The 27,298-nt window shown below is 44.3% G+C and overlaps 1 protein-coding gene across 1 annotated transcript in view; it reads right to left on the bottom strand.

Annotated features, from left to right (window-relative positions):
* ELOA (elongin A) overlaps positions 1-26,924 on the bottom strand; it is a 42,967-nt gene extending 16,043 nt beyond the window's left edge. Inside the window, exon 1 of the mRNA XM_083173812.1 lies at positions 26,796-26,924. Coding sequence (XP_083029938.1) covers positions 26,796-26,867 — 72 coding nt within the window. The 5' untranslated portion in view covers positions 26,868-26,924. The remainder of the gene's footprint in view (positions 1-26,795) is intronic.
* Positions 26,925-27,298: the final 374 nt, after the last annotated feature.

Below are 27,298 nucleotides of genomic sequence, written 5' to 3'. Positions count from 1 at the left end.
AAGGAACACACCTATTCAATTATTGGGCTAATCCCGTGATATTAGCTGATTGGCCCAATTTATTCAAATTCTCCTGCAATGGTTGGATTGGGAAGTCACATCTCATGATCTGCTATTTGCCCAACCTCACTGAAAAAAGTACACACTGAGCAAAAAAGTGTAGAGCGTGTGGGTTGCACACTAATCAGATAATCGCTCCAAGGATCTGATCTGCGCATTGTGCACCAGGCTTAAAGACAGAAGGATGTTCAGGGAAATTTTGCCACATACTTCTGGATCAAAAATCATTCTTCGGAGGCTAGAATATATACTATTGTTCACGCTAGGCTGTTTTAGCGGGGCGCCGCGCCCTGCCTGATTTTTTAAAGGGGCAAAATGCACCCTGGCTGTTTTGCGGTGCCCTGCTAAAAGAACCTAGCCTGTCCGTCCCAGCTGCGGGCTTCTGCACACCCCGCAAGAGATTTCTTTGGGTGGGCCCGCCCCCGCCCACATTTATGACGTTGCCGGGCAGGCCCGCCCATATTAGTGACGTTGCCGGGCAGGCCCGCCCATATTAGTGACATTGCCGGGTGGACGCGCCCACATTTGTGCCATCGGCGGGTGGACACGCCCATATTTGTGATGTTGTCGGGCGGACACGCCCACGTTCGTGATGTCGGTGGGCCTGCCCCGCCGCGTTCAAAGTGCCCCATTTTTTTTAAATACCGTTTAAATACCATTCATATCAGTCAACCCGTTTAATCCCCTGAACACGTTTCAAGGCAGAATGCATGGGACAGCCTATCACAGGTCTGTATTCTGTTGATTTTACTAAATACCGTTTCAGAGCCATTCTCACTGAATAAAAAACGGCTCTGAAATGTGTAGGACTCTGCTTTTTAAACGTTTTAAAATACCGGTTATCTTTAACTGGTAAATGAACTCTGGTGCTTTCCCACTGCAGCCTTAGACGTTTTAAAATGGAAAAAAATACGGCAGCATACCGTTTAACAAGTGCGGTGTGAAGGGGGTATAAGTAAACACAAAAGATAAACAGACAGACAGATAAACAAACCTACATTTTTCATATACGCTTATAGATATTTGCTGTGAGGTTTACCAAACATTGCTTGTTACATTATATTGCATACAAAATATATCACTGCACTGGAGAAAAAAAAACCATCAGTGGCATAATTAGCAAGTGGTGGGCCCAGGTGCAATAATCTGCCACATATCCCAGGAAAACATCAATTCCATTATAAAGCTATTGTACCGTATAACTGTGAGGAATGACGTGCAGCACATTCCTTGTGTTATAATAATGGACATGGATGAACTCCTCCTGGATGTATGGCAATTCTGCGCACAGCCACACATCTGCAGCTACTTTGGAAGCAAACTATGCACAAAATTATCTGAACGCACTCATTCTCACTGAGGCCTTTATTCAGATCTGATCAGAGTACACATTTGTTTGGAAAATGGGGCAAACCATGTGCACCGCAGGTGGGGCAGATGCAACATGTGCAGATAGAGTTAAGCCCCGTACACATGTGAGGATATATCGCCGAGCGATATATTGCTCGCGATGAGCGATATATCGCTCAGTGTCCCATTTGCATCAGCGACCAGAGATGGTCGCTGATGCAAAAGAAACTGCCGGGGGTGCCTGGCAGTGGAAATCAGCTGGTCGCAGGAGCATGTTCCTGCGACCAGCAATCACTACGGGGTAGAAAATAGGAGCGCACAACCGGCGATATATCACTCAGCGACCATATTGCCCGCAATATTAGACAAAATCGCCCCCGTGTGTACACAGCCTAAGATTTATGTGAGTTATTTTGTTTCTGTGCAGGGTAAATACTGGCTGCATTATTTTTACACTGCAATTTAGATTTCAGTTTCAGCACACCCCATCCAAATTTAACTCTCTCTGCACATGTTACATCTGTCCCACCTGCAGTGCACATGGTTTTGCCCATTTTCCAAACAAATTTGTACTGCAATCAGATCTGAATAAGGGCCTTCATTTCCTAAATTATCCTACTTAACATATATATATTGGGCTGGATGCTAATGAAGTCCGAGTTCGACAGACATAAAGACCCATACACACTGGGTGATTTTGAGTTGAAATCCGCTCAAAACACCAAGTTTAAGTGGCCTTCAGCTCAAAGCCGCCCAGTGTGTATGCCCCAGCGGTGAGTGGTGATGCGCGCTCCCGCATCATCTCCGGGAAAGCCACTCATCTGCTGGTAATACTAGCAGATGAGCGGCTTTGTGGACGGCTTTGCATAGTACTGCGCTATGCAAAGCCGTCCTCCCCCCGCTGACAGCACCGGGCAGGGGGAAAGAGGTTCAGTGTGTATGCACTGAGCGGCATTCCCCCCAGCGATGAGAGCGGACATCGCTGTCCATACACGCTGGGCACAATCCCAGTGTGTTTGGACCTTTAGTTAGTTATACCTGAATGTGAAGAGCAAGGCACACAGCTCAAAGGTGGTGCCCTCACAGGTGGTGCCGTCACGTGACCAGGAAGTCCCCCTGGTGTCTGCAGACTGAGCTGGCCGGACCCCATTCCGAATACACACATCACAGGCTGAGACGGTTCCCATTCTTTTAATTTATTGCAAAAATACACCTCCCTATTCTGAGAATGGTGTTTGGTACAATACTGGTGATCACTTAAAGATACCGTAATATGCTTCTAATACTTCATTGGCCTGTAAGTACGGTACGCAATATTGATATATAGGGATTCCACACAGATGGTGTCATGCCATAAAGAAACCTTTATATACACGGTGCTGCTATTTTTCCTGTGAGTTTGTTACGCCCTTAAAGGTCTTTACCATACCCCTAATGAGAAGTGTGTGCAAATTGAAATTGTATTACAAAATCTCATTTCTCTTCTTATACACGATACTCACCCACGAGCATATATGGAAATGAAGTTTTGACCCGATGGGATAAAAATAAACCGTTATGAGCTTATAAAGATATTTTTCTAGTGAGTACGGTACACAGTTCATCTTCTAATTCCAGTATCCTACACAGGAGGTGATCCCCCTAAAGAAACCATTACACACGGGTTCTCACAAGATATTTTGTGAGTTCGGTCCGCCTCTTTTCAACTTGTTCACCATTAGGTTTTCTGACACATTGTTTTTTATTTCATCTTTATTATATATGAACACAACACCGATTGGTTCACCTACACATATGATTTGGAGTCAAGCACCATCATAGCTATTGGCCCTTTACTTAAGGAGCAAACTGCAGATATCAAGCAGCAGCTGGCTCAGCTACAGCAGAGAGTTCTCACTACAGAGCACAGAGTGGGGGAGACTTCTGCTCAGGTTACTGAGGTGTCAAGGGTTACTGCTGACCACACTAAGCTTATTAACCAGCTACAAAATAAAGTCGAGGATCTGGAGAACAGATCACGGAGAAATTTGACGCTTATAGGTCTACCTGAGAATGTCAGGGGACAGGAGCTATATGACTTTGTAAGGATCCCTCTGCCCACCTTGTTGCAGTGTCAGGACAGATGCAATGACCTTGTGATTGAACGTGTACATCGTCTAGGCCCCCAGAAGCCACAGGAGGGCGCCAGACCCCGTCCCATTATTTTTAAAACCTTGAACTACCTGCACAAGGAATTACTCTGGGTCGCTTCACGCAAAATAAAGAATATCACTTGGGAATCTCATAAGATCCTGCTCTTTCAGGACTATTCCCCTGAGTTATCAAAAGCCCGCAAACACTTTTCTCCTGTTTGCTCCGCTCTTATACAAGAAGGACGTAAGTTTGCTTTCCTGTACCCAGACCACTTGCGGATCTTCGATGTCTCCTCTTTTAAAGATTTCCACAATCCAGCTGATGCTAAAGCCTATCTGCAAGATCTAGCTGGAACCCCTAGATCCCCTCATCATATGTCAGACTGTGATTGATCAATTGGTTTCCTGAGAATCTCATGTCCTGATATGGGATAATACTCCTCCCAAAGAATGACTCTTAAATACATAATGGGCTTGATTGTGACATTGTTGGTTGCCACATGTGACTTTACTTGACGGCTTAGTATCCTTTATGTCGCCCTGACCCACAACTGCACATGACCGATCTCAGGTTCTTTGTTTTCTTCAAACCTTTAGTGTCCCTGCCTTATTAACATTATTGAATTTTGATTAGATAAATGCTGTTTGTTAATTACTATATTCTTTGTGGACGGCTGGTTCCAGGAGACAGCCCTCTCTATGTAAGTAATTTAAGATAAATATTTCCTAGTGTGTTTGTTATTCTACGGAAGTCTTACTACACATAATATGCTACTCACCCCTACCTTTACATTCATCCCCTTCCCTTTCTTCCCCTCAGATTTTCCTAGATCTCCCTTTCCTCCTCCCCCTGGTTTGTGTTGTAAATCTCAAGAATGCTATGATGCGGTGCGATCCAGTGGGTTGCTGAAAGTATATATTATGCTTTTATGTTGCCGTATCATATGTTATTTGATGTCCCTTAAAATAGGGAGTTGGAATATTGGTGGTATAAATTCTCAGAGTAAACGCAAGAGCATCCTAATATATTTAAATAAGCTGCGGTTCATTTGACTGCCAATGAAACAATGAAGCTCAATGCTTTGGGGTGGAAGTTGGTGGCATCTGCCCCCTTCACCTCAAAGGCTAGGGGCTTGGTTATCCTGATTAAGTCCCACTTACCTATTCAGGTGTCCAATGTGAATGTTAACCCTGAGGGCCGCTACTTATTGTGTCACATGTCATATGAGACGCAGACATTAGAAGTTATGACGATATATGCACCAAATGTTTATTGTAAACCTTTTTCTTTTTTTTTATATCCCTACTTACACCACATACACACTCCCCAATTATCCTGGGTGGGGATTTTAATTTGATTTCATCATCCATATTGGATAGACAGATCCCTACTACACATTCCCACAAAATACCCAAATTTGGGGTCCCTGCCATATCAGCTCTGCTTCAACTTTTAGAGATTTGGAGAACGCTCCACCCTATCGAGAAAGACTTCAATTGTTTATCGGCAGCCACTGGCCAATTATCGAGAATAGACTATATTCTTACCTCTTCCTTTATTCTCATTAAAATTGAAGAATCATGTATTGAACCCATTACACTCTCAGATCATGAAGTTATATGGCTTAAGCTGAAACTAGTTAAGGAAAGGGCCTCATTTCGGTCCTGGAGATGCCCTTCCTCTCTATCCTCATCTAACAAACTGAAATAATAATAATGCCAGAACTGTGCCTGGGAGGGGAAGGGCAGCTCCTCTCCTCCTTTGGTTCTTGCCCCAGGGACGGTCATTAGATCATGATGTCAGATCTCTAGAGGCAACATCAAGCCACTGAGAGGAAAAGCCGGTGGGGTGATTTAAGGCAGTGGTTCCCAACCCTGTTCCTCAAGTACCCCTAACAGTACACGCAGGTGCACAGATTATTCAGGCACATTGTAAAAGATCCACAGGTGGAGCTAATTATTTCACTTGTGATTGTGTGTAGAAAACTGGAAAACGTGCACTGTTGGGGGTACTTGAGGACCAGGGTTGGGAACCACTGATTTAAGGGAACGGTCCCCCTCCTCCCTCATTGATGTACTTTAATGAGTCAATCTGACTCATTTTTAGTACCAAGCTGGCCTTCTGATAATGCTGCCGGCTCCTTCCTTGTGGCAATGCACCATCTACACATCCACCAGTTTTTGCTGCTATGGAAAAAATTAAGCATCCGCAGCATTTTTAACCGCTGTATTTAAAGGGGCGTTTATATTAAATCAAAAGTAGGTGTGTATTGTATTAAATATTATTGCCTCTTAAAATCCAGCATCCTAAACTGCTAAAGACAAGGTGGTTTTAAAAGGCGATATATAGTACATTTCCTAATATATATGAAAAGTATTATACAGGTGCGATGCGTGGCACTCCAGGACTTAGTAAAGCAAAAAATGACACGGAGGTCTAGGCTTTCTGAAAAGTATTATATATACATGATTGTATGTGCACAGCATGAACTATTGTTGTCAGGTTTAATTTAATCTTGATCCACACAGTGGGTCACCAAGCTGCCGTTAATTTCTATACAATCCTATCACGGAAAGAAAACCTGTTCTCATTGTTTTGATAATGCTTTACTTTTGTTTGCAGTGAATTACAAGATCTGTTTATCAATTAAAGAAGATTTCATTTGGATATTTTTACTTTTGTATTAAAAGAAGATTTGCCTTTGAACTCTTGTATTAAAGTAGTTTTGAATTTCCAACTGGATAACAAATTAATGACATTTACTTTGAATAACAAAATAAAACTAAATCGAAGAATGTATTCGCACAATAGAGTATGCTAGCTCTAAATACATAAATATGAATTATAAACTAAGCAAGATAGATTGGCTATGCTTTTGATGAACTATATTTGTATAGTGCATTGGTTCACAATCTTTCTTGAATCATAGCACCTAGAGTATCAGCATTTGTCATGGAACCCCTAAGCCAGTGGTTCTCAAACTGTGTGCTGTGGCACCAGGGGTGCCTCGGGACAATGGCATGGGTGCCCTGGGTTGGTGGTCCAGAATCAGTTCAATTCAGTGGTGGCTTCCAGTCATCATTTGTGGACAAACAGAAGCGGATCCTGTCCCTCCCTACATAACTGACCCTAATGATGACGTATAAACACAATTTACTTTTAATATATTTTTAAAAAATATCTCGATAAGATAGTTTTGGCCTAGGGGTGGCATGAATTAAGGCGACCATCCACTAGTGATTCCGACGCATTGCTTCGATGTATCGCATTAAAAGTAACACATCACATGTAATTTTCCAGCGTGAGACGCATTCATGTGCACCTCACATAGCTGATCCGACGAATATTTGTCACAGCACTTAGCCCTTGCTAGGAATGCATACGATACATTGTGGGCCTGATTCTGGTTCACTTGCAAAAGCAAATACTCTTAACGGACAAACCCATGTGCACTGCAGGTGGAGCATATGTAACATGTGTAGAGAGAGTTACATTTGGGTGGGGTTTGTACTTCAAACTGATATTTATTTTGTTGTGTTAAAATAAAGCAGCCTGTATTTATTCTGCACAGAAACAAAAAAACAACCAAATCTTAACGCTCTCTGCACGTTACATCTGCCCCACTTGCAGTGGACATAGCTTTGTCCATTATAGAGAGAATTTGCTTTTGCAAGTGATCCAGAATCAGGCCCTGTATGCAAAGGACCACAAATAATGTAGCATCTGCGATCCTGCCATCCTGAGCTGCCAGCTACCGCATGCGATACATTGACATAGTGGACAGGGCCTTAAAAGTCAGATACTCTAGTGCACCATGATTCAAAAAAGTTTGGGAACCTGTCACACGCCGCCACGATGGTACACGGCGGGTAGAGTACTCACCCGCCCATGTCCGCCGCCGACTGGCGTGTGTCGGCCTCCATGTCAGGTGAGGCGGCAGGCAGAGGTCCGGCAGTGTTGGAGGGCAGCATGGGAATCTACAGCATGGTCCCGCTATAGACGCCGGGAGACCAGCGCCGCCATCTTGCTTGAGGGCAAACAGGGGATTGGGCCAGGTCAGGTATTCTCACCTGTTTCACTGTGACAGCCAATGGCAGCCGCCCTCTATGCATATAGGGGATCTGCCTAGGTAGCTCAGTGTCAGTGCAAAAAGTCTTCTGTGCCGTGCACTTCCTGGAAGGCTCCTGACTCATTGGCATATATTCAATGCCGTGGGCGAGCGGTGACTGCGAGCAGGACTTTTTGCTCGCAGTCACCGCTCACCCTGTCAGTATTCAACTGACCCCCCTCATTCGCAAATTCCCCCTCGCTCCGTTTTTTGAGCGAGGGGGAATTTGCGAATGTGCCTCCAAAAACTGCGAGAATCGAGGCTAATTACAGCGAGTTTGCTGCACTAGCCGCAGCTCTCGCAGTTTAGGGGAATCCTCGCCGTTCTGTGACAGCGAGGATTCCCCCGGAACGTTGCATAGTGCGAGCGGCCGGCGCGGGGGTTAAACTGCGAGGATCACTGGTTTTCTGTGATCCTCGCAGTTTAACCCCCTAGCCGGCTGCTCGCACCGGCATTGAATACCTGCCATTGTGCCCTTGCTATTTCCCGCTGTGTCCGTCAGCTTGTATTTGGCCATAGACCCCATCGCTTCCTTCCAGTCACGCTGGTCGCCAGCTTCTCTCTGGTACTCTTGGGTGCTACCTCTTGGATTCCAAGCTCTGATCCCGCTCCTGGAACTTCCAAGAATCCGTCTTCAGCATCCGCAGGTCTCAGCCATTCCTCATAATTCTTTCAGTCATCGGATCCACTATTGTTGCCATCTTTGTACTTCTTTATCAGGACATTCCTCCTCATTGTAATCTGGACATTCCTCCTCATTGTAATCTGGACATTCCTCCTCATTGTAATCTGGACATTCATCCTTGCTATTTACTATTATTTTGCCTGTCTTTTTCTCAATTAAGTATTTGAGTCCCTGTATGACATCATTTATTAAACCCGCTCGGTTTAACCCTACTGCTGCTGCCTCGTCTCCAGTCTCTGAACACCACACGACCCCATCAGAACCTTTAACTGTGACAGGAACCCCTGCGCTACGGCAACTGTTTCTTGATTCAGAAAAATTTGTGAATAAAATAAATTGTGTTTACCTGTCATAATTAGTCCCATACATACTATAAGATTATTTTTCCAATCTGGCTGGTCAGAATGGAAATCTGGAAATTTCTGGGAACAAATTAAAATCAACCATTTGGTCCCAAAAGCTATACAATGGACAAAAGCAGTCATCTGCATAAATTGATTTAACCAATTTGCCTAAATAACCATTTTGTATGTTTTTCGTGTTTAGGAGTAAATGGTCAATTGCTCCTAAAAATTTCCAGATTTTCATTCCAAACCGTCAGATTGGAAAAATAATCTTATAATGTGTATGGGCCATTAAGTTCAGTTATGTTGCGGTAGACAGGGTGGTGCATATGTTTGTACCTATCACACACATCACATTGATGTGGACTAAAGGCCCATACACACTTGGGGACTTTGAGCTGAAAGTAGCAGATTTGAGTGGCTTTCAGTTCAAAGCCGCCCAGTGTGTATGCACCGGCGATGAGCGCTGAATGCTGCGCGCTCCTGCATCAACGCCGGGAAAGCCGTTCATCTGGTTATACCAGCAGATAAGCGGCTTAGCATAGCGCTGCGCTATGCAAAGCTGTCCTCCCCCCTCCGTCGGCGCCGGGCAGGGGGAAAGCCGATCAGTGTGTAGGCACTGATCGGCTTTCCCCCCATCGATGAATGCAATCATCGCTGTCCATACACGCTGGGCATAGTGTGTATGGACCTTTAGACTTACAACGTGAGGCCAGGGTTGGAACTGCTGGTATAGAGGTCCTTAGGACTCCTTATTACTATTGGATCCAATGATGCTGTAAATATGCCACTACAAGGATACCAAAGTTGCTCAATACCCTGAAATCCACAGCACAGTGGTGCAGGGAAGACACCCTGTTCTGCATGGAGGTTGGCATTCTCTTGAGGAATGCATGTGTGTGCACATTGGGGAAGGAGGTATACCCAATGCCTTGGGCTCCCCTACATATAGGTTCTTGTTCCAAGCTAACCAGCCAGTGGGCCTTATTCTAGTTCACTCTTTCTGACAAAATCCTTCTTAGATGGACAAAACCATGTGCACTGCAGGGGGGCAGATGTAAAATGTGCAGAGAGAATTAGATTTGGGTGAGGTATTTAGTTTCTGTGCAGGGTAAATACTGGCTGCTTTATTTTTACACTGATATATAGATCTCACTTTGAAGTAAAACCCCACCCAAATCTAATTCTCTCTGCACAAGTAACATCTGCCCCACCTGCAGTGCACATGGTTTTGTCCATCTAAGAAGGATTTTGTCAGAAAGAGTGAACTGGAATAAGGCCCAGTGTCCGATACATCTATGTTAAAAGACCCCGGGTTAAAAGAGGGCACCAGTCTGGGTTACCTAGGGTCCACATGTGTCTGACTGCGATAAGCAAAACAATTCAGACTCTCAGGCACTGCGGCTGGTTATGAAACTTGGAAGGGGACATGCACTGCCTGATTTTTGTTTTTAAATGTATTTACTAGTAGAGCTATTAATTTCCGAATAAAAAAAGGGAAATATCACCAAAATGAATAGGATAGAACAATAAAAAAAATAAAATAAAAAAAAACTCAGTCAAGCTTGTGTTCTGAATGCACTCAAAACTGCAAATGCTAGCATGCAGTTTTGATTACGCTCTGGCACCAAGTGTACATAACTGCAGAGGATGAAGTCACGTACAAACCAAACACATCTCATGTTTCAAATGAGGAGATGACTTGGAGTTCTCACTAATACCCCTTTTACACCGCCGAAAAATCCGGCGGGTCAGACCCGGATCTTCGGCGGTGTAAATCCCTAACGCCGTGTCCCTTTACACGGGACTTCTACCCAGGTCCTGACCTGGGTAGAACACGGCTAGGACCTGGGTAGAGGGCGGTGTAAATGGGAACGCCGGGTCGGATGACCCGGCTCCCATTTACATGAATGGGGAACGTCCAACCTGCGGACCCAGGTCAGCGTTGGTGTAAAAGGGGTCAACCCAGGTCCAGTAACACTGGTCTCCTATCCAGGTCCTGACCAGGGTTGAACACTGGATGGACCTGGGTCGTGGGCGGTGTAAATGGTCCCAACCCAGGTTGGGACATCCGGGTAGTGGTGAAAGGATACCAGAAGTGCTGGACGCCTTTCCACAGTGTGCTGCAGTGGCAAAAGACAGCAGCCAGGAAGGATACGGGCAGTGCACACAGAAATCTTAAATGGATAATTGGATGCAGTATCATTTATATTACTATTATAATTATTTTTTTTTGGGGGGGGGGGGGGGGGGAGCACATGGGAGATTTGGTCTGCGGCTGCAGGGGAAGGGGCTGGGGAGAGCTCATGGATGATGCTGCACTTTTATACCGCTATGTGTACTTGAGCAATAAATAAAACTTTTTGAAAAATATTTTACTAAATAAACAAACCAACATTTTTCAAAGCTAACTTGTCATTTCTTTTAATTTTTATTTTAAATCATTGAGGGAAGGTTGGATGGCAGTTTATCCTAAAATGGACAATTTTAATGTCATCCATAAGGAAAAGCAGTGCTGACCCAGGTTCAGTGTAAACGGCGCAGACCTGGGTCACAGTGCTGTGTAAATAGGGTATGAAGCTGGGTCCAACCCTGGAAACGCCCATGTTCAAAGACCAGGGTCCGACCAGGGATTTTGGTGTAAAAGGGGTATTATTCAACACTCAACGGGGGCACGTCACTTGAATTGCTGAGTTGTGTGTACGCATAATAATCCTAATAATTAATTTCAGATGGCTATTTTATGCCTAATATATGGTTGGAGAAATTGCGCATTGATAATGGCAACATCTAAGAAACCAAGAGAGAGGAGCAGTCCAATGGTAATACGTGAATACATATCTAGTGTCATGCACATAGTGTTGTACCATTGACAGACAACTTTCATTCATCTCCACTTTAGCAGTGACTTTTTTACTCCGAATGAAACGCCAGCAGGTAATCGTCCTGTGCAAAGTATTGTAATAGCTTTGTTTGTATTCTCTTGATGTGCTATAAAAATGACCTCAAATCTAATTGAGTGATTCACAGCCTCCACAAGTGTTGCCCCAAATGCCTCTGTAACTTATGCTCTCTAAATACTTTTCTCTGTCACACTTCTACCATGGACTTAGCTCATATTACTAAAGGCCCATACACACTGGGCGACTGAGCTGAAAGTCGCTCAAAACAGCAGGTTTGAGAGGCTTTCAGCTCAAAGCCACCCAGTGTGTATGACCCAGCGATGAGCGGTGAGCGCTGCTGCGCGCTCCCGCAACATTGCTGGGAAAGCCGTTCATCTGCTGGTTATACCAGCAAATGAGCAGCTTTCAGGATGGCTTTGGATAGCGCTCCTCTATGCAACGCCATCCTCTCCCCCTCCGTCGGCGCCGGGCAGGGGGAAAGCCACTCAGTGTGTATGCACTGTCCATACACGCTGGGCATAGTCAACCACTGTGTATGGACCTTAAGAGCTGAAAGCAGGTCTAGCAGATCATGAAACAGAGATTATGGCAGTGGTTCCCAAACTGTGTGCCTAGGCACCCTGGGGTGCCTCCGGACACTTGCAGGGGTGCCTTGGGTTGGTGGACCAGGATCAATTTATATTTTTTATGGACAATGTACAAGACAAAACCAGTGCTTGTGGCTGCCAATCATAATATATGCGCACAAACAGAAGCAAATTCTGTCCCTCACCAGATAACTGTGACATATAAAACACAATGCACTTACTTTAATATTTTTTTCTGAATTTATCGATAAGAAGCATTTGGCCTAGGGGTGCCATGAAAATGTTTTGATGCTTTAGGGTGCCATGATTCAAAAAAGTTTGGGAACCACTGGATTATGGGGTATATTTACTTATACCCCTTTCACATCGCACTTTTAAAACGGTAAATTGCCGATTTTTTTTCATTTTAAAACGTTTAAGCCTGCACTGTGAATGCACCAGAGCCGATTTACCGTTTAACCCCTTCCTGACAGAGCCTGTTTTTGCCTTCCTGACAGAGCCCTTTTTTTCAATTCTGACATGTCTCACTTAAGTGGGGATAACTTTTTTTTGCTTTTACTTATCCCAGTGATTTTGAGATTGTTTTTTCGTGACACATTGTACTTCAAGTTAGTGGTAAATTTTCGTCGATACAGTCTGTGTTTTTTTGTGAAAAATACCAAAATATCGTGAAAAAATGGAAAATTTAGCGATTTGCAAAATGTTAAATTTTCTGCTTGTGAGACAAATAATCTTACCACTCAAAATAGTGAATAACTAACATAGACCATATGTCTACTTTATGTTGACATCATTATTTCAACTTCCTTTTAATTTTTTGGGACACTAGGAGGCTTACAATATGAATAGCAAATTCTCAAATTTTCAAGAAAATTTCAAACACTGATTTTTTTAGGGACCAGTTCAGTTCTGATGTGACTTTGAGGGACTTGTATGTGAGACACCCCCATAAATGATGCCATTTCAAAAACTGCACCCCTCACAGTATTCAAAACAGCATTTTGGAAGTTTGTTAACCCTTTAGGTGTTTCACAGGAATTAAAACAAAGTGTAGGTGAAATTTCAAAATTTCTTTTTTTTTGCAGATTTGCAATTTTAATACATTTTTCTAAGGAACACAGTACATTTTACTAGAGAAATGTGACTAAAAATTGATTCCCCCAATTCTTTTGTTTTCATAAATATCCTATATGTGGCCCTAGTGTGCACGGTGACCAAACCACAGGCTTCATAATAGAAGGAGCACCTACTTGATTTTGGAGCCTCCTTTTTATGAGATTATTTTTTAGGCACCATGTAGGTTTCTAGGCACCATAACATGCTAAAAGTTAGGAACCCCCCCACAAGTGACCCCATTTTGCAAACTACACCCCTCAGGGAATTCAGCTAGGGGTATAGTGTACATTTCAAACCCGCAGGGGTTTCACCAATTGTGGTACAACTGGGCAGTGAAAATGAAAAATTATTTTTTTTACACAAAAATGCAGTTCTGGCTCCAAATTTGTCATTTTCAGAAGGTATGAAGGAGACAAAGCACCCCAAAATCTGTGCCCCAATTTCTCCCGAGTACAGCAATGCCTCACATGTGACCAAAAAATACCAGTTGGGTGCATGGCAGGACTCAAAAGGGAAGGAGTGATTTTTGGATTTTGCAGCTCAGATTCTGGTGGAATTTTGGTGGGTGCTATGTCGCATTAGCAAGACCCCCCAAGCACCAATACAGTGGAACCCCCCCACAAGTCACCCCATTTTGCAAACTACACCCCTCAGGGAATTCATCTAGGGGTATAGTGTACATTTCAAACCCCCAGGGGTTTCACCAATTTTGATACAAGTGGGCAGTGAAAATGAAAAATTACATTTTTTTACACAAAAATGCAGTTCTGGCTCAAAATTTTTCATTTTCAGAAGGTATGAAGGAGAAAAAGCACCCCAAAATCTGTGCCCCAATTTCTCCCGAGTACGGCAATGCCTCACATGTGACCAAAAAATACCAGTTGGGTGCATGGCAGGACTCAGAAGGGAAGGAGTGATTTTTGGATTTTGCAGCACAGATTCTGGTGGAATGAATGGTGGGTGCTATGTTGCACCAATACAGTGGAACCCCCCCACAAGTCACCCCATTTTGCAAAGTACACCCCTCAGGGAATTCATCTAGGGGTATAGTGTACATTTCAAACCCCCAGGGGTTTCACCAATTTTGATACAAGTGGGCAGTGAAAATGAAAAATTAAATTTTTTTACACAAAAATGCAGTTCTGGCTCACAATTTTTCATTTTCAGAAGGTATGAAGGAGAAAAAGCACCCCAAAATATGTGCCCCAATTTCTTCCGAGTACGGCAATGCCTCACATGTGACCAAAAAATACCAGTTGGGTGCATGGCAGGACTCAGAACGGAAGGAGTGATTTTTGGATTTTGCGGCTCAGATTCTGGTGGAATTTTGGTGGGTGCTATGTCGCATTAGCAAGACCCCCCAAGCACCAATACAGTGGAACCCCCCCACAAGTCACCCCATTTTGAAAACTACACCCCTCAGGGAATTCATCTAGGGGTATAGTGTACATTTAAAACCCCCAGGGGTTTCACCAATTTTGATACAAGTGGGCAGTGAAAAAGAAAAATTACATTTTTTACACAAAAATGCAGTTCTGGCTCAAAATTTTTCATTTTCAGAAGGTATGAAGGAGAAAAAGCACCCCAAAATCTGTGCCCCAATTTCTCCCGAGTACGGCAATGCCTCACATGTGACCAAAAAATACCAGTTGGGTGCATGGCAGGACTCAGAAGGGAAGGAGTGATTTTTGGATTTTGCAGCTCAGATTCTGGTGGAATTTTGGTGGGTGCTATGTCGCATTAGCAAGACCCCCCAAGCACCAATACAGTGGAACCCCCCCACAAGTCACCCCATTTTGCAAAGTACACCCCTCAGGGAATTCATCTAGGGGTATAGTGTACATTTCAAACCCCCAGGGGTTTCACCAATTTTGATACAAGTGGACAGTGAAAATGAAAAATTACATTTTTTTACACAAAAATGCAGTTCTGGCTCACAATTTTTCATTTTCAGAAGGTATGAAGGAGAAAAAGCACCCCAAAATATGTGCCCCAATTTCTTCCGAGTACGGCAATGCCTCACATGTGACCAAAAAATACCAGTTGGGTGCATGGCAGGACTCAGAACGGAAGGAGTGATTTTTGGATTTTGTGGCTCAGATTCTGGTGGAATTTTGGTGGGTGCTATGTCGCATTAGCAAGACCCCCCAAGCACCAATACAGTGGAACCCCCCCACAAGTCACCCCATTTTGCAAACTACACCCCTCAGGGAATTCATCTAGGGGTATAGTGTACATTTCAAACCCCCAGGGGTTTCACCAATTTTGATACAAGTGGGCAGTGAACATGAAAAATTACATTTTTTACACAAAAATGCAGTTCTGGCTCAAAATTTTTCATTTTCAGAAGGTATGAAGGAGAAAAAGCACCCCAAAATCTGTGCCCCAATTTCTCCCGAGTACGGCAATGCCTCACATGTGACCAAAAAATACCAGTTGGGTGCATGGCAGGACTCAAAAGGGAAGGAGTGATTTTTGGATTTTGCAGCTCAGATTCTGGTGGAATTTTGGTGGGTGCTATGTCGCATTAGCAAGACCCCCCAAGCACCAATACAGTAGAACCCCCCCACAAGTGACCCCATTTTGCAAACTACACCCCTCAGGGAATTCATCTAGGGGTATAGTGTACATTTAAAACCCCCAGGGGTTTCACCAATTTTGATACAAGTGGGCAGTGAAAAAGAAAAATTACATTTTTTACACAAAAATGCAGTTCTGGCTCAAAATTTTTCATTTTCAGAAGGTATGAAGGAGAAAAAGCACCCCAAAATCTGTGCCCCAATTTCTCCCGAGTACGGCAATGCCTCACATGTGACCAAAAAATACCAGTTGGGTGCATGGCAGGACTCAGAAGGGAAGGAGTGATTTTTGGATTTTGCAGCACAGATTCTGGTGGAATGAATGGTGGGTGCTATGTTGCACCAATACAGTGGAACCCCCCCACAAGTCACCCCATTTTGCAAACTACACCCCTCAGGGAATTCATCTAGGGGTATAGTGTACATTTCAAACCCCCAGGGGTTTCACCAATTTTGATACAAGTGGGCAGTGAAAATGAAAAATTACATTTTTTTACACAAAAATGCAGTTCTGGCTCAAAATATTTCATTTTCACAAGGAATGAAGGAGACAAAGCACCCCAAAATCTGTGCCCCAATTTCTCCCGAGTACGGCAATGCCTCATGTGTGACCAAAAAGTGGCAGGACTCAGAAGGGAAGGAGTGATATTTGGAGTTTGCAGCACAAATTCTGGTGGAATTTTGGTGGGTGCTATGTCGCATTAGCAAGACCCCCCAAGCACCAATACAGTGGAACCCCCCCACAAGTCACCCCATTTTGAAAACTACACCCCTCAGGGAATTCATCTAGGGGTATAGTGTACATTTAAAACCCCCAGGGGTTTCACCAATTTTGATACAAGTGGGCAGTGAAAAAGAAAAATTACATTTTTTACACAAAAATGCAGTTCTGGCTCAAAATTTTTCATTTTCAGAAGGTATGAAGGAGAAAAAGCACCCCAAAATCTGTGCCCCAATATCTCCCGAGTACGGCAATGCCTCACATGTGACCAAAAAATACCAGTTGGGTGCATGGCAGGACTCAGAAGGGAAGGAGTGATTTTTGGATTTTGCGGCTCAGATTCTGGTGGAATGAATGGTGGGTGCTATGTGGCATTAGCAAGACCCCCGAAGCACGGTGAAATTATGAACCTAATATTCCATAGATGTGTGGTATAATTTAAAACACTCCTTTATACATAGGCCGGGTTTGTCGGGGCAAGTGTCACACTGGAAAATAGTTTGCTTTCTTATTCCCTTTTTATAGCAAACTTTGCACCTTTTTTGTGTCCTGCCCTTTTTTCCAGTGGAGGGGATTTCATCAGGAAAATGCTGCCCTGGTACAATACGGGGGCCAGTACTAGAAGTACTGGGGCCCTCTGCCTGCTGGTTCCCAAATATTAGGCCCTTTATGACTTCCTCTTGAAAGTGCATAAATGTCCCCCTCTGGCCGGTAGAACGGAATAGCACGTAAGCGTTATACAGTGCCATCTGGATGATATACACGGCCACCTTCTTGTACCAGATTTTTGTTTTCCGCAGGGCACTGTACGGCTTCAGTACCTGATCTGAAAGATCCACTCCGCCCATGTACCTATTGTAATCCAGGATACAATTAGGTTTTGAGGTGTGGGTACTGGTACCTCGTACAGGGACGGAGGTGGTACTGTCTCCGTGAATTGTTGTCAGTATAAGGACATCCCTCTTGTCCTTATATTTGACCAACAACATATTTTCGGTGCATATTCCCCTGCTTTCACCCCTTCTCATTACTTGGGCAATGTGCGTTTTTGGGAGGCCTCTTTGGTTCTTGCGCACAGTACCGCAAGCTGCTGTACCTCTTGAACCAAGGGCCTTAAACAGGGGGATGCTAGTGTAAAAGTTATCCACATAGAGGTGATAACCTTTATCCAGGAAGGGGTGCACTAAATCCCAGACAATTTTCCCACTAACACCTACGAGGGAGGGGGGGCATTCTGGCGGTTGAATTCTTGAATCCTTCCCTTCATAAACCCTAAACCTGTGGGTGTACCCTGAGGTGCTTTCACACAGTTTATACATTTTTATGCCATACCTTGCCCTCTTACTGGGAAGGTACTGGCGGAATTTAACCCTTCCTTTAAAATGTATAAGGGACTCGTCGATACAAATAAATTTTTCAGGGATGTACACCTCTTCAAATTTGGCACTGAAATGATCAATGACCGGCCTGACTTTGAATAGCCGGTCAAAGGTGGGATCATCTCTGGGTGGGCACTGTGCATTATCGGTGTAATGTATGAATTTAAGAATTGTCTCAAATCGAGTCCGGGGCATGGCCATACGGTAAAATGGAGTACTGTACAGAACATCTGTACTCCAATATTGCCTAATTTCTGGCTTTTTTACTATGCCCATATGAAACACCAGACCCCAAAACGTCATCATCTCTACTGCATCTACAGGGGTCCACCTAGCAAATGATGACGTGGGGTTTTGAGCAATAAACTGCTGGGCATATAAATTAGTTTGGTCCACCATTAAATTTATAAAATCATCAGAGAAAAATAATTTGAAAAAGTCAATTTCTCTGAGACCTGTGGAATCAAATTGGATTCCTGGCATGGCCAAAAACTCAGGAACCTGGGGCTCAAAATTGTCTGGTGGTGGGGTCCATACTAGATCAATTATTGGGGGGGGAATCTCAGCTGATCTACGGGGGCGTCTTTGAGGGGGTCCCTCATCAGCAGAGGAGGAAGAGGAGCTTAAGGCAAATCCTTCAAATTCCCCGCTTGCATCACTGGCTGTGTCAGAGTCAGAAGCAAGCATGGCATATGCCTCCTCCACTGAATACATTCTCCTGGATGATTGGGAGGACATTTGGGAGGACATTTGGGATGCCATTTTTATTTTTGTGTTACCGGTAGTGAAATGTTTCAACACGTGTATAGTGTAGGGGGGGGCACAAACTTTATTTCAATCCGGGGGGTATGTAGTGTGTAGTGTGTATGTGGTGCAGAAAAAAAAAAAAATACTTTATACCAATAAAAAAAAAAAAAAATGAAGGGGTTAAAAAAAAAAAAAAGGAAGGGGTTAAAAAAAAAAAGGTCCTGCGCCAAAAATTGAGCACAGATGTTGGTCAGTAACGTCTGTCACTGAACAGCGCTCAAAGGCAACAGGAATTTGATCAAAAAAAAAAAAAAAAATAGATCAACCCTGTGCCGAAAGAGATGATCAGTGATGTACGTCACTGATCAGCGCACAGCGGCCACAGGACACCCACAAAATCACAGTGTGTGTAAAAAAAAAAATTAAAAAAATACCCCACAGCACACACACAAAAAAAAAAGGTGATCAGTGATGCGACACTGATTACCAGTGAGGTGCAGCAGGTGCACAACCTTTGGTGCAACTGACAGGTATATATAAAAAAAAAAAAACCTCTGTACCCCCAAAAAAGTTGCTGATCACCTCAGATATAGTGATCAGCACAAAAGGCGGGGACAGCAGACACAAAATTTAGCACTCTCTATCACTATCTCTCTCTATCTCTCTATCTCTCACTATCTAACACTATCTAACACTCTATGACACTGCAGCAGCAGCACTCACAGGTATATCTATATATAAAAAAAAACCTGCGCCCCCAAAAAGTTACTGATCAGTTAATTTATACTGATCAGCACAAAAGGAGGGGGCAGCAGTCAGTTATATAAAAAATATATAGCACAATCTGTCACTATCTCTCTCTATCTCTCTCTATCTCTCTCTCTCTATCACACTGCAGCAGCACAAAATATAGCACTCTGTCAGTAGGCCTCTCTCTCTATCTCTCTCTCTCTATCTCTCTCTCTCTATCTATAACTATATCACACTGCAGCAGCACAAAATATAGCACTCTCTGACACTATCTCTCTCTCTATCTCTCTCTATCTCTCTCTATCTCTCTCTATCTCTCTCTATCTCTCTCTCTCTATCTCTCTCTATCTCTCTCTATCTATCTCTATCTATCTCTCTATCTATCTAGCTAATACTAATACAGTGCAGCAGCACAATATCACAGTATGGCACAATTATTGCACAGGATCCAGGAAGCAATCAGCAGCGATCAGGTAAGTATTGCAGCAAGTATTTCTGGTCAGTATGGCGGCAGGGGGGTACGGTGACCGCACTGCACGCTTTCCAGACCGGAATGGCGTCTGCAGTGCAGTCACCGTTAGTTTAAATCTCCCTCCTTGGCTGTGATTGGTCCGTCGGTCCGACGGACCAATCACGGCCTTTGGGGGCGGGCGGGGTGAGGTGGGGTGACACCAGTGTCACCCTTACACCCCGCGGTGATTGGTGCTGTACTTTACAGCACCAATCACCTCTGATCCCGTGTCACCGGCGAACGTTATTCGCCGGTGACACAGGAAAACGCTGTGAATGGCTGTTCACACTGAACAGCCAATCACAGCGATCGCCGACGGGGGGGCGGCATCGCAGCCCCCCCGGGGCATGCACGGACATGTCTGCTGTCAGGGACAGCAGACATGTTGAAACTGTCACCGCGTCTATAGACGCGGTGACAGTTTAAATCCATGACGTACATTTACGCCATGTGTCGGGAAGTGCTTCCCGACCATGACGTAAATGTACGTCAAATGTCGGGAAGGGGTTAAAGTTAACTGGTATTTCGAACCGTGTAAAAAGTCCTACACGGTTCCTTGCCGTTTTTTGAGCAATGTGAATGTGTACAATGTGTCTGAAACGGTATTTCAGGCAAACACCACAAGCTACAGAGCAGTGATAGGCTGTCCCCTTTAAAATGACAGGCAATGTTGACACTCTGGCTTGAAACGTGTTCGGGTTGAAACGGTTTGACTGCTATGTTGAATGAGACTTAACCGGTATTTAAAACGGTAATCTGCGGCAATGTTAAGGCTCTGACCCGTTTTAATAACCGTTTTAAAATACCGGTTTTTAAAACGTGTCGGCGATGTGAAAGGGGTATAAAGGTTGATGTTGGTTGATTTTAGATTGATAAAAATCATTCTAAATCAAATGATGGGCTTCCAGGGCTAGAATACACATTTACAAACATTTAGAAATGAAGATATGAAGATCAAAAATAAACGGTTAGTAAATCTGTGTTCTAGCCCTGGAAGCTTATCATCATTTTAATATTGATTTTAATTTATATTTTGGTATTCAGATACACAACACAAAGGATTTTGTGGCTTTAAATTTAATTTCCCAAATTGATAGGCTGAGGGATTGGACTCGAATTTGGCTAAAACTTCTCCTGTCAGTCACAGGCCGGGTTAATCTTGTCAAGATGATTGTACAACCCAAATTTTTGTATACACTCCAAAACTCCCCAGTTTATATCACAGTTGCACATTTTAAGATAATTTCCCGATATATAGTGTTCATGCCAGGCCATTTTAGCCCGGCCTTGCCCGATATTTAAAGGGAAAAATGTGTCCTGCCCGTATTGCGGTGCCCTTCTAAAAGAACATAGCCTGTCCATCCCTGCAGCTGGCTTCTGCACAAGACTTCGGCGGGTGGGCAGAGGGAACACTAGATATATTGCTTCATCTATTTGGTGATCTAAACTGGCACTTATTGCCTTTAACCACTTGGTGGTATGCCCGAAAATTTTCCACGCTGCACTGCATGAGCAGGCTCTCCCGGAAAATTTCATGCTACCGATAAGTAGGTGTGTGCCAGTGGCGCCTCCCGCTGTGCACCACCACTAGGGGCACACAAAACCACAGAGGCAGTAGCTCAGGTTGGTATGCTCCAGGGATATCCTCCATAGGACAACTTTATCAAGAAGGGGTTCTCCATTCCTTTTAATATCTAGCTACCACATATGCCGTTCTGAGACACTACTTTTTTCGATACTTACAGCTCTGGCTTGCTTTGTCTGCATAGTGTGGGGGTCTGGCTCCACAACTCTCTCAATCACCGGGTAATACCCTGGTTCATTACATGCCTACAGGTAAAAGGGTTTCAGTTTTGTGTTCCACTCTCCTCTCCTTCTCTGGGTCTGATGGTTTAGCTGATCTCAGCTCTAAATGGGTGGTGAATTTGGGAGAGATGATGATCATATTTTAAGCTTCCCCTATAGTCACCACCTCATATGCCAGATTTCAGCAGATTCAATTATATATTGTGCATAGGGTTTATTGGACCCTGTGCAGATTTTAACAAATTGGTGAATCATCATTTGATACTTGCCCCTAATGCTCTGCACCAGCTGCTGGTATCTGCCATTTGCTCGGGTGGTGCCCCCAGATTTCTTTTTTTCTGGGTGGCCGTAACAAACTGTATCCGAGACACTGGTATTCAGCTCCCATTGTTGGACCCCCGAATTTGCTTATTTGGGTTCGAAATAGAAGAAACTCTCCTCCTTTCAATGTTTATATTATATCTTTAGTTTGGGCCTTATTCTGGTTCACTCTTAGAGACAAATTCCTTCTCAAATGGACAAAACCATGTGCAATGCAGGTGGGCAGATATAACATGTGCAGATAGAATTAGATTTGGGTGGGGTTTTTCTTCAATCTGCACATGTTATATCTGCCCCACCTGCATTGCACATGGGTTTTGTCCATTAGAGAAGGAAATTGCCTCTAAGAGTGAACCAGAATAAGGCTCTTTATCCCGTGTGCATAGCTCAAACCTGGATTGAGACCCCCCTCCCGAGGGGATTGCAAAACAAGTAACAGCTGATTTTTGTTGCGGCCTGACCTTGCACGTGTGCTCCGATCCATACACATGTGTAGTCATTCCATAAATCAAATGCCTTGTGAATCAGCTCTGAATAACCCCCATAGTTCCTAGCTCTGCTCACTGCATTACAGCAAGGTCACACTTGCCTACCTGACCCTCTCCATGTGGGCAGTGGCGTAGCTATGTTTTGGGCGCCCCCCCACAGCCGCCCCGCCAAGCACCCCTACCCCGCCACCCATGCAACCCCCCCCTCAATCCCCCACAGCCTTACCTATCGCACTGGTCCAGGGGGCTCCGTTCTTCTGCTGAGGACCACCAGAAAATGGCCGCCCCCATACAGCAGACAGTTTCAGAGAACGGAGCCGCCGGAACCAGCGAGATAGGTAAGTCTGCAAGGGAATTGGGGGGGGGGCCTTAACTATAGCACCGCAGCCCCCGGATGCACAGCGCCCCCCCCCCGCGGTGGCTGCAGTGCTATAGTTACGCCGCTGCATGTGGGGGAAAATGCTCTGTTCCTGGACTTCACTGGTAATGTATGATTACCATCACCTGTGGTGAAACACCTTTACCTAGCTCCCCACAGGTGATGGCAATCATACATTACCAGGGAAGTCCAGGAGCAGAGCATTTTCTCCCTCATGGAGAGGGTCAGGTAGGCAAGTATGAGCAAGGTAGGTCCTGTGAAAGTTGGTGTCTATTTTTAGTTCCATTACATATGTAGCAGAGATTTTCCATCATTGGATTCATATATTCAAGCGGTCAATGAAACCACTCTACAGAATTGTGTCTGTTTCAGCCTCTAACTCAGGCATTCCCAACCAGGTTTTAGTGATATCCAGGCTTCAGCAGACAGTTTAATCAGAATCCCTCAGATACTAATGAAGTCACCTGTGCTCAAGCCTGGATATCACTAAAACCTGCACTGTTGGTGTGCCTTGAGGACCGTGGTTGGGAATGCCTGCTCTAACTTTTAAAATATCTGGCTACCCCGCGGTCACAGTATATTGTCAGTTTTGTTTGATGTAGCTTGTGGGACCTATTTATGTTTCAATACAATGGGGTACATTTACTAAGATGGGAGTTCTATTGAAGATGGGATGTTGCCCATAGCAACCAATCAGGTGCTGTCTATTATCTTCTAGAACTGGCATGTCCGAACTAGGACCCCCAGCTGCTACACACCCCAGCATGCCTTGCCATCATTTTAGCATTCCGTAATAGCAAAACTGTAGAAAAGCATGATGGGACTTGTAGTTTCACAACAGCTGGAGGGTCATAGCTGGAGAACATGCCTGTTCTAGAAAGTACTAAATAAGTCATCAAATTTGATTGGTTGCTATGGGCATCAATAGAACTCCCAACGTAGTTAATTTACAACAATGAGTGCTGATTATATTATTACAGATTGAGGTCTCTTGCTTTGATTAAATGTAGTTTTCATTCATTCCAGAAACGGAGGATAATATAAAACCCTTGATCTTTCAGGTTACCCTTCCTTTCCCAGTCACATGTGCACCTATTTTATAGACTTTCAAAGGGTTATGGTCTCCGATACTTATATGTTAGTTGGGTGGCCACTAAGCGATTAGTTTTCTGCATCCGCTCGCCACACTTCGGGCTCGGTGTCTCGCTGCACTCTATAAAATAAACTCCATGCCGACATGAATAGTGGGGGTATGAGCGTACTAGCTATAGTGGACGCCCAACTAACATATAAGTACCTGGTCTCATAATACTACCACCTCTTTTCAGATGCCATGAATGAATACATGTAAAACGTGTGTTAAATATAGTCCTAATGGAGCCATGCATGGATTTCCCTATGCAATGCGCACTCCCACACACATCACATAGCATGAAAAGTATGTGCAGCCCATACTTTTTGTACTAGATCGCATCTAGTACAAAAAGCACACTGCTGTAGCACAGCACAAGCTTTTTGAACTAGATGCAATGCAATCTAGTACAAAAAGTATGGAGTACATCGCTCTGTGTATGGGCACCTTAAGTTCAGGCCAAATCAGACCTAGAAATACATATTTAAAAGCACCACTAACATTTAGTGTAATCTGGCCATACACTTAAGGTGCATACACACTGAGCGGCTTTCCCCCTGCCCGGTGCTGTCAGTGGGGAGAGGACAGCTTTGCATAGCGCAGCGCTATGCAAAGCTGTCCTCAAAGCCGCTCATCTTCTGGTAATACCAGCAGATGAGCGGCTTTCCCAGCGATGATGCGGGAGCAGGCAGCACTGTTCATCGTTGGGGCATACACACTAGGCGGTTTTGAGCGGAAAGCCACTGAAACATGCTGTTTAGAGCGACTTTCAGCTCAAAGTTGCCCAGTGAATATGGGCATTTACACTATTTGGGACCTTTTGACCAAATTTCGACAGATCAGATCGAGAAAACCGGTGAAAAGTGAGAAATCATTTGTATTTGATCTTAGATTCCAATGTTCGGTCCCATTCCCATCAGATTGGAGCTGGAGATCGCAAGGGCTGCACGTAGGACTTGTTGAATACGGCTGCATACAATACTTTGTGTGCAAAAAGGACCCCATACGGCAGTGGTTCCCAAACTGTGCGTCTAGTCTCCCTGGGGTGCCTCGGGACACTTGCAGGGGGGCCTCGGGTTAGTTGTCCAGGACCAATTCAAATTATTTATGATCAATTATTTCTGGACAAAACCAGTTCTGGTTGCTGCTAATCATAAAATGTGTACAATCAGAACCAAATCCTGCCCTTTACCACATAACTGAACCTAAAGAAGCACATATAAACACAATCTAATTCATTTGATATATATTTTTTGGGGCCTAGGGGGTGCTGTGGATAAATTCTGATACTCTAGGGTGCCGTGATTAGAAAAAATTGGGAACCCCTGCCATACGATGTATCGTATACGAGCCTAACTCCTAGGAAGCTGCCTGGCAGTTCAAATAGTATCACATGCAAATTCTGCCCTTGGAGAAGTGTACCGGGGCATTAAAGCCCAGCATACCTTACACTGAATGTAGCTATTTACATTTCCAGAGCCTAAAGGGTACCTACACTTGTGAGATTGTCAGCTTTTACCCAATTCAGATGGATTGGGACAATTTATCTGACAAAATCTAATGTGCCTGATGTGTAGGACCCAATGCACAATCTTGTGCGCATTGGGTCCAACCAAGAGATTGATCCTCCTGCACATAGGATAAATCTCAAGGATAAATCTCAAGTCAATCAGGTCCAACTTGTTGGACAAGTGTAAGGGGGCCTTAACACTCAGCTTTCTGAAATATAACACATGTTCATGGAGAGGGATTTGATACAAATTACAAAATATAGTAAAAATAAATGAAGGCGATTTAATAAGAGTTCGCACTAGGTGACACCTAGATGTTGGTGCTAAGGCCTTTACGCTAACCTTTTCCTTTAATGAATCACAGAGGGTACACACAAAGTAATGAACCAAATGCATACAAATATAAATTTGTTTTTGTCATACAAGTACCATTAATGGTTTCATTCTGGGTCTTACAATTACATTACTGTGAATACTGTAACATAAATGACAAGAGCCCAGGTGTATTACAGTATCGATGTGGAATGCACAAAAGTATGTTTGACATATCAACTAGACCAGGCACAGTCAACCAATGGCTCTCAAGCTGTTGTGAAACTACATATCCCAGCAAAGCCTGACAGTTCTGCTATTAGGGGATGCTAAAACGTGGCAAGGCATGCTGGGATATGTAGTTTCATAACAGCTGGAGAGCCACAGGTTGGCATTGGCACGGCCTGATCTAGACGCTCAGGAATTGAACCTGGCCCTTTACAGAGGGGGAAATTCTCACTAAACAGAACAGAGAATGAAAGATTAATCTGACGGTACATGGGGCAGGGGAGAGCCGCTGGCATGTCTGATTTTTTTCTTCCAGGCGGCCGAGCGCAGCAGCGTTACTACCAGAGCTGCCACTGCCGTAAGAACACGGAGTAAGCATCAGATACAAATGTTCTGCTAATCTGCTCAAAGCGTATATACGATTAAGTAAATATTATTCTATGCCGCCAAGTACAAGGCAGTTCCTAAACAGCAGGTAGCACAGAGCCAAAGGGCTATGGTACAGCTATCACTCGCATACCCCCTATACCGCCATCACCGCACGGTCAGGACGCATCTAAACGCTGCCGGTAAACACATCGTGCCAGCTGCCCATACGCACCCCGGAGCCTCCGCCCTGAGCACAGCACATACATATACATTTACCTTCTTTGGCTCAGCGCTGGGTGAGAGTCTGGACTGCAGCTTCTCCACAACTTCAACCACGGACTCCGCCATCTTTATCACTGGCAGTAGTTGAACCGGAAGACGTATTATGTGGTGTTTACAGTACTAACTTCCATCATTGCTCCGGGCTAACGGAACCGGATGTTAGTCCATGACGTGGACACCAAAGCCTGTAAAGCGTAGGAGGCGCTGCCATGTTTAGTACTGGCACACCCCAACTCACAAAAGCATTAGTTTAAATAGGAGCAATATTCTTTCTTGCATGAAAGCCTTTCAGAAACAGAGTACTGGTAGCTTACATAGGGGGCGATGGAGAGACCCGCTCGTAGTGCTGCATGATCACACCATTCGGCATCTAAAGCCCCAGGGGTATAGTTACTACCCTCCCGACAGATCTAAATGGCACGAAGCATTAATTTGAAGCCCCACAATTACCAGCTCCCATAGCCCCTACTGGGAAGGTGTTGCTATGGAATGAGCAA

The sequence above is a fragment of the Crinia signifera genome, chromosome 2, assembly GCF_055691185.1.
Source record: "Crinia signifera chromosome 2, ASM5569118v1, whole genome shotgun sequence".
Classification (NCBI taxonomy): Eukaryota; Metazoa; Chordata; class Amphibia; order Anura; family Myobatrachidae; genus Crinia; species Crinia signifera.
Note: the sequence above shows the minus strand (reverse complement) of the source record. Positions and strands in the feature narration are given on the sequence as shown.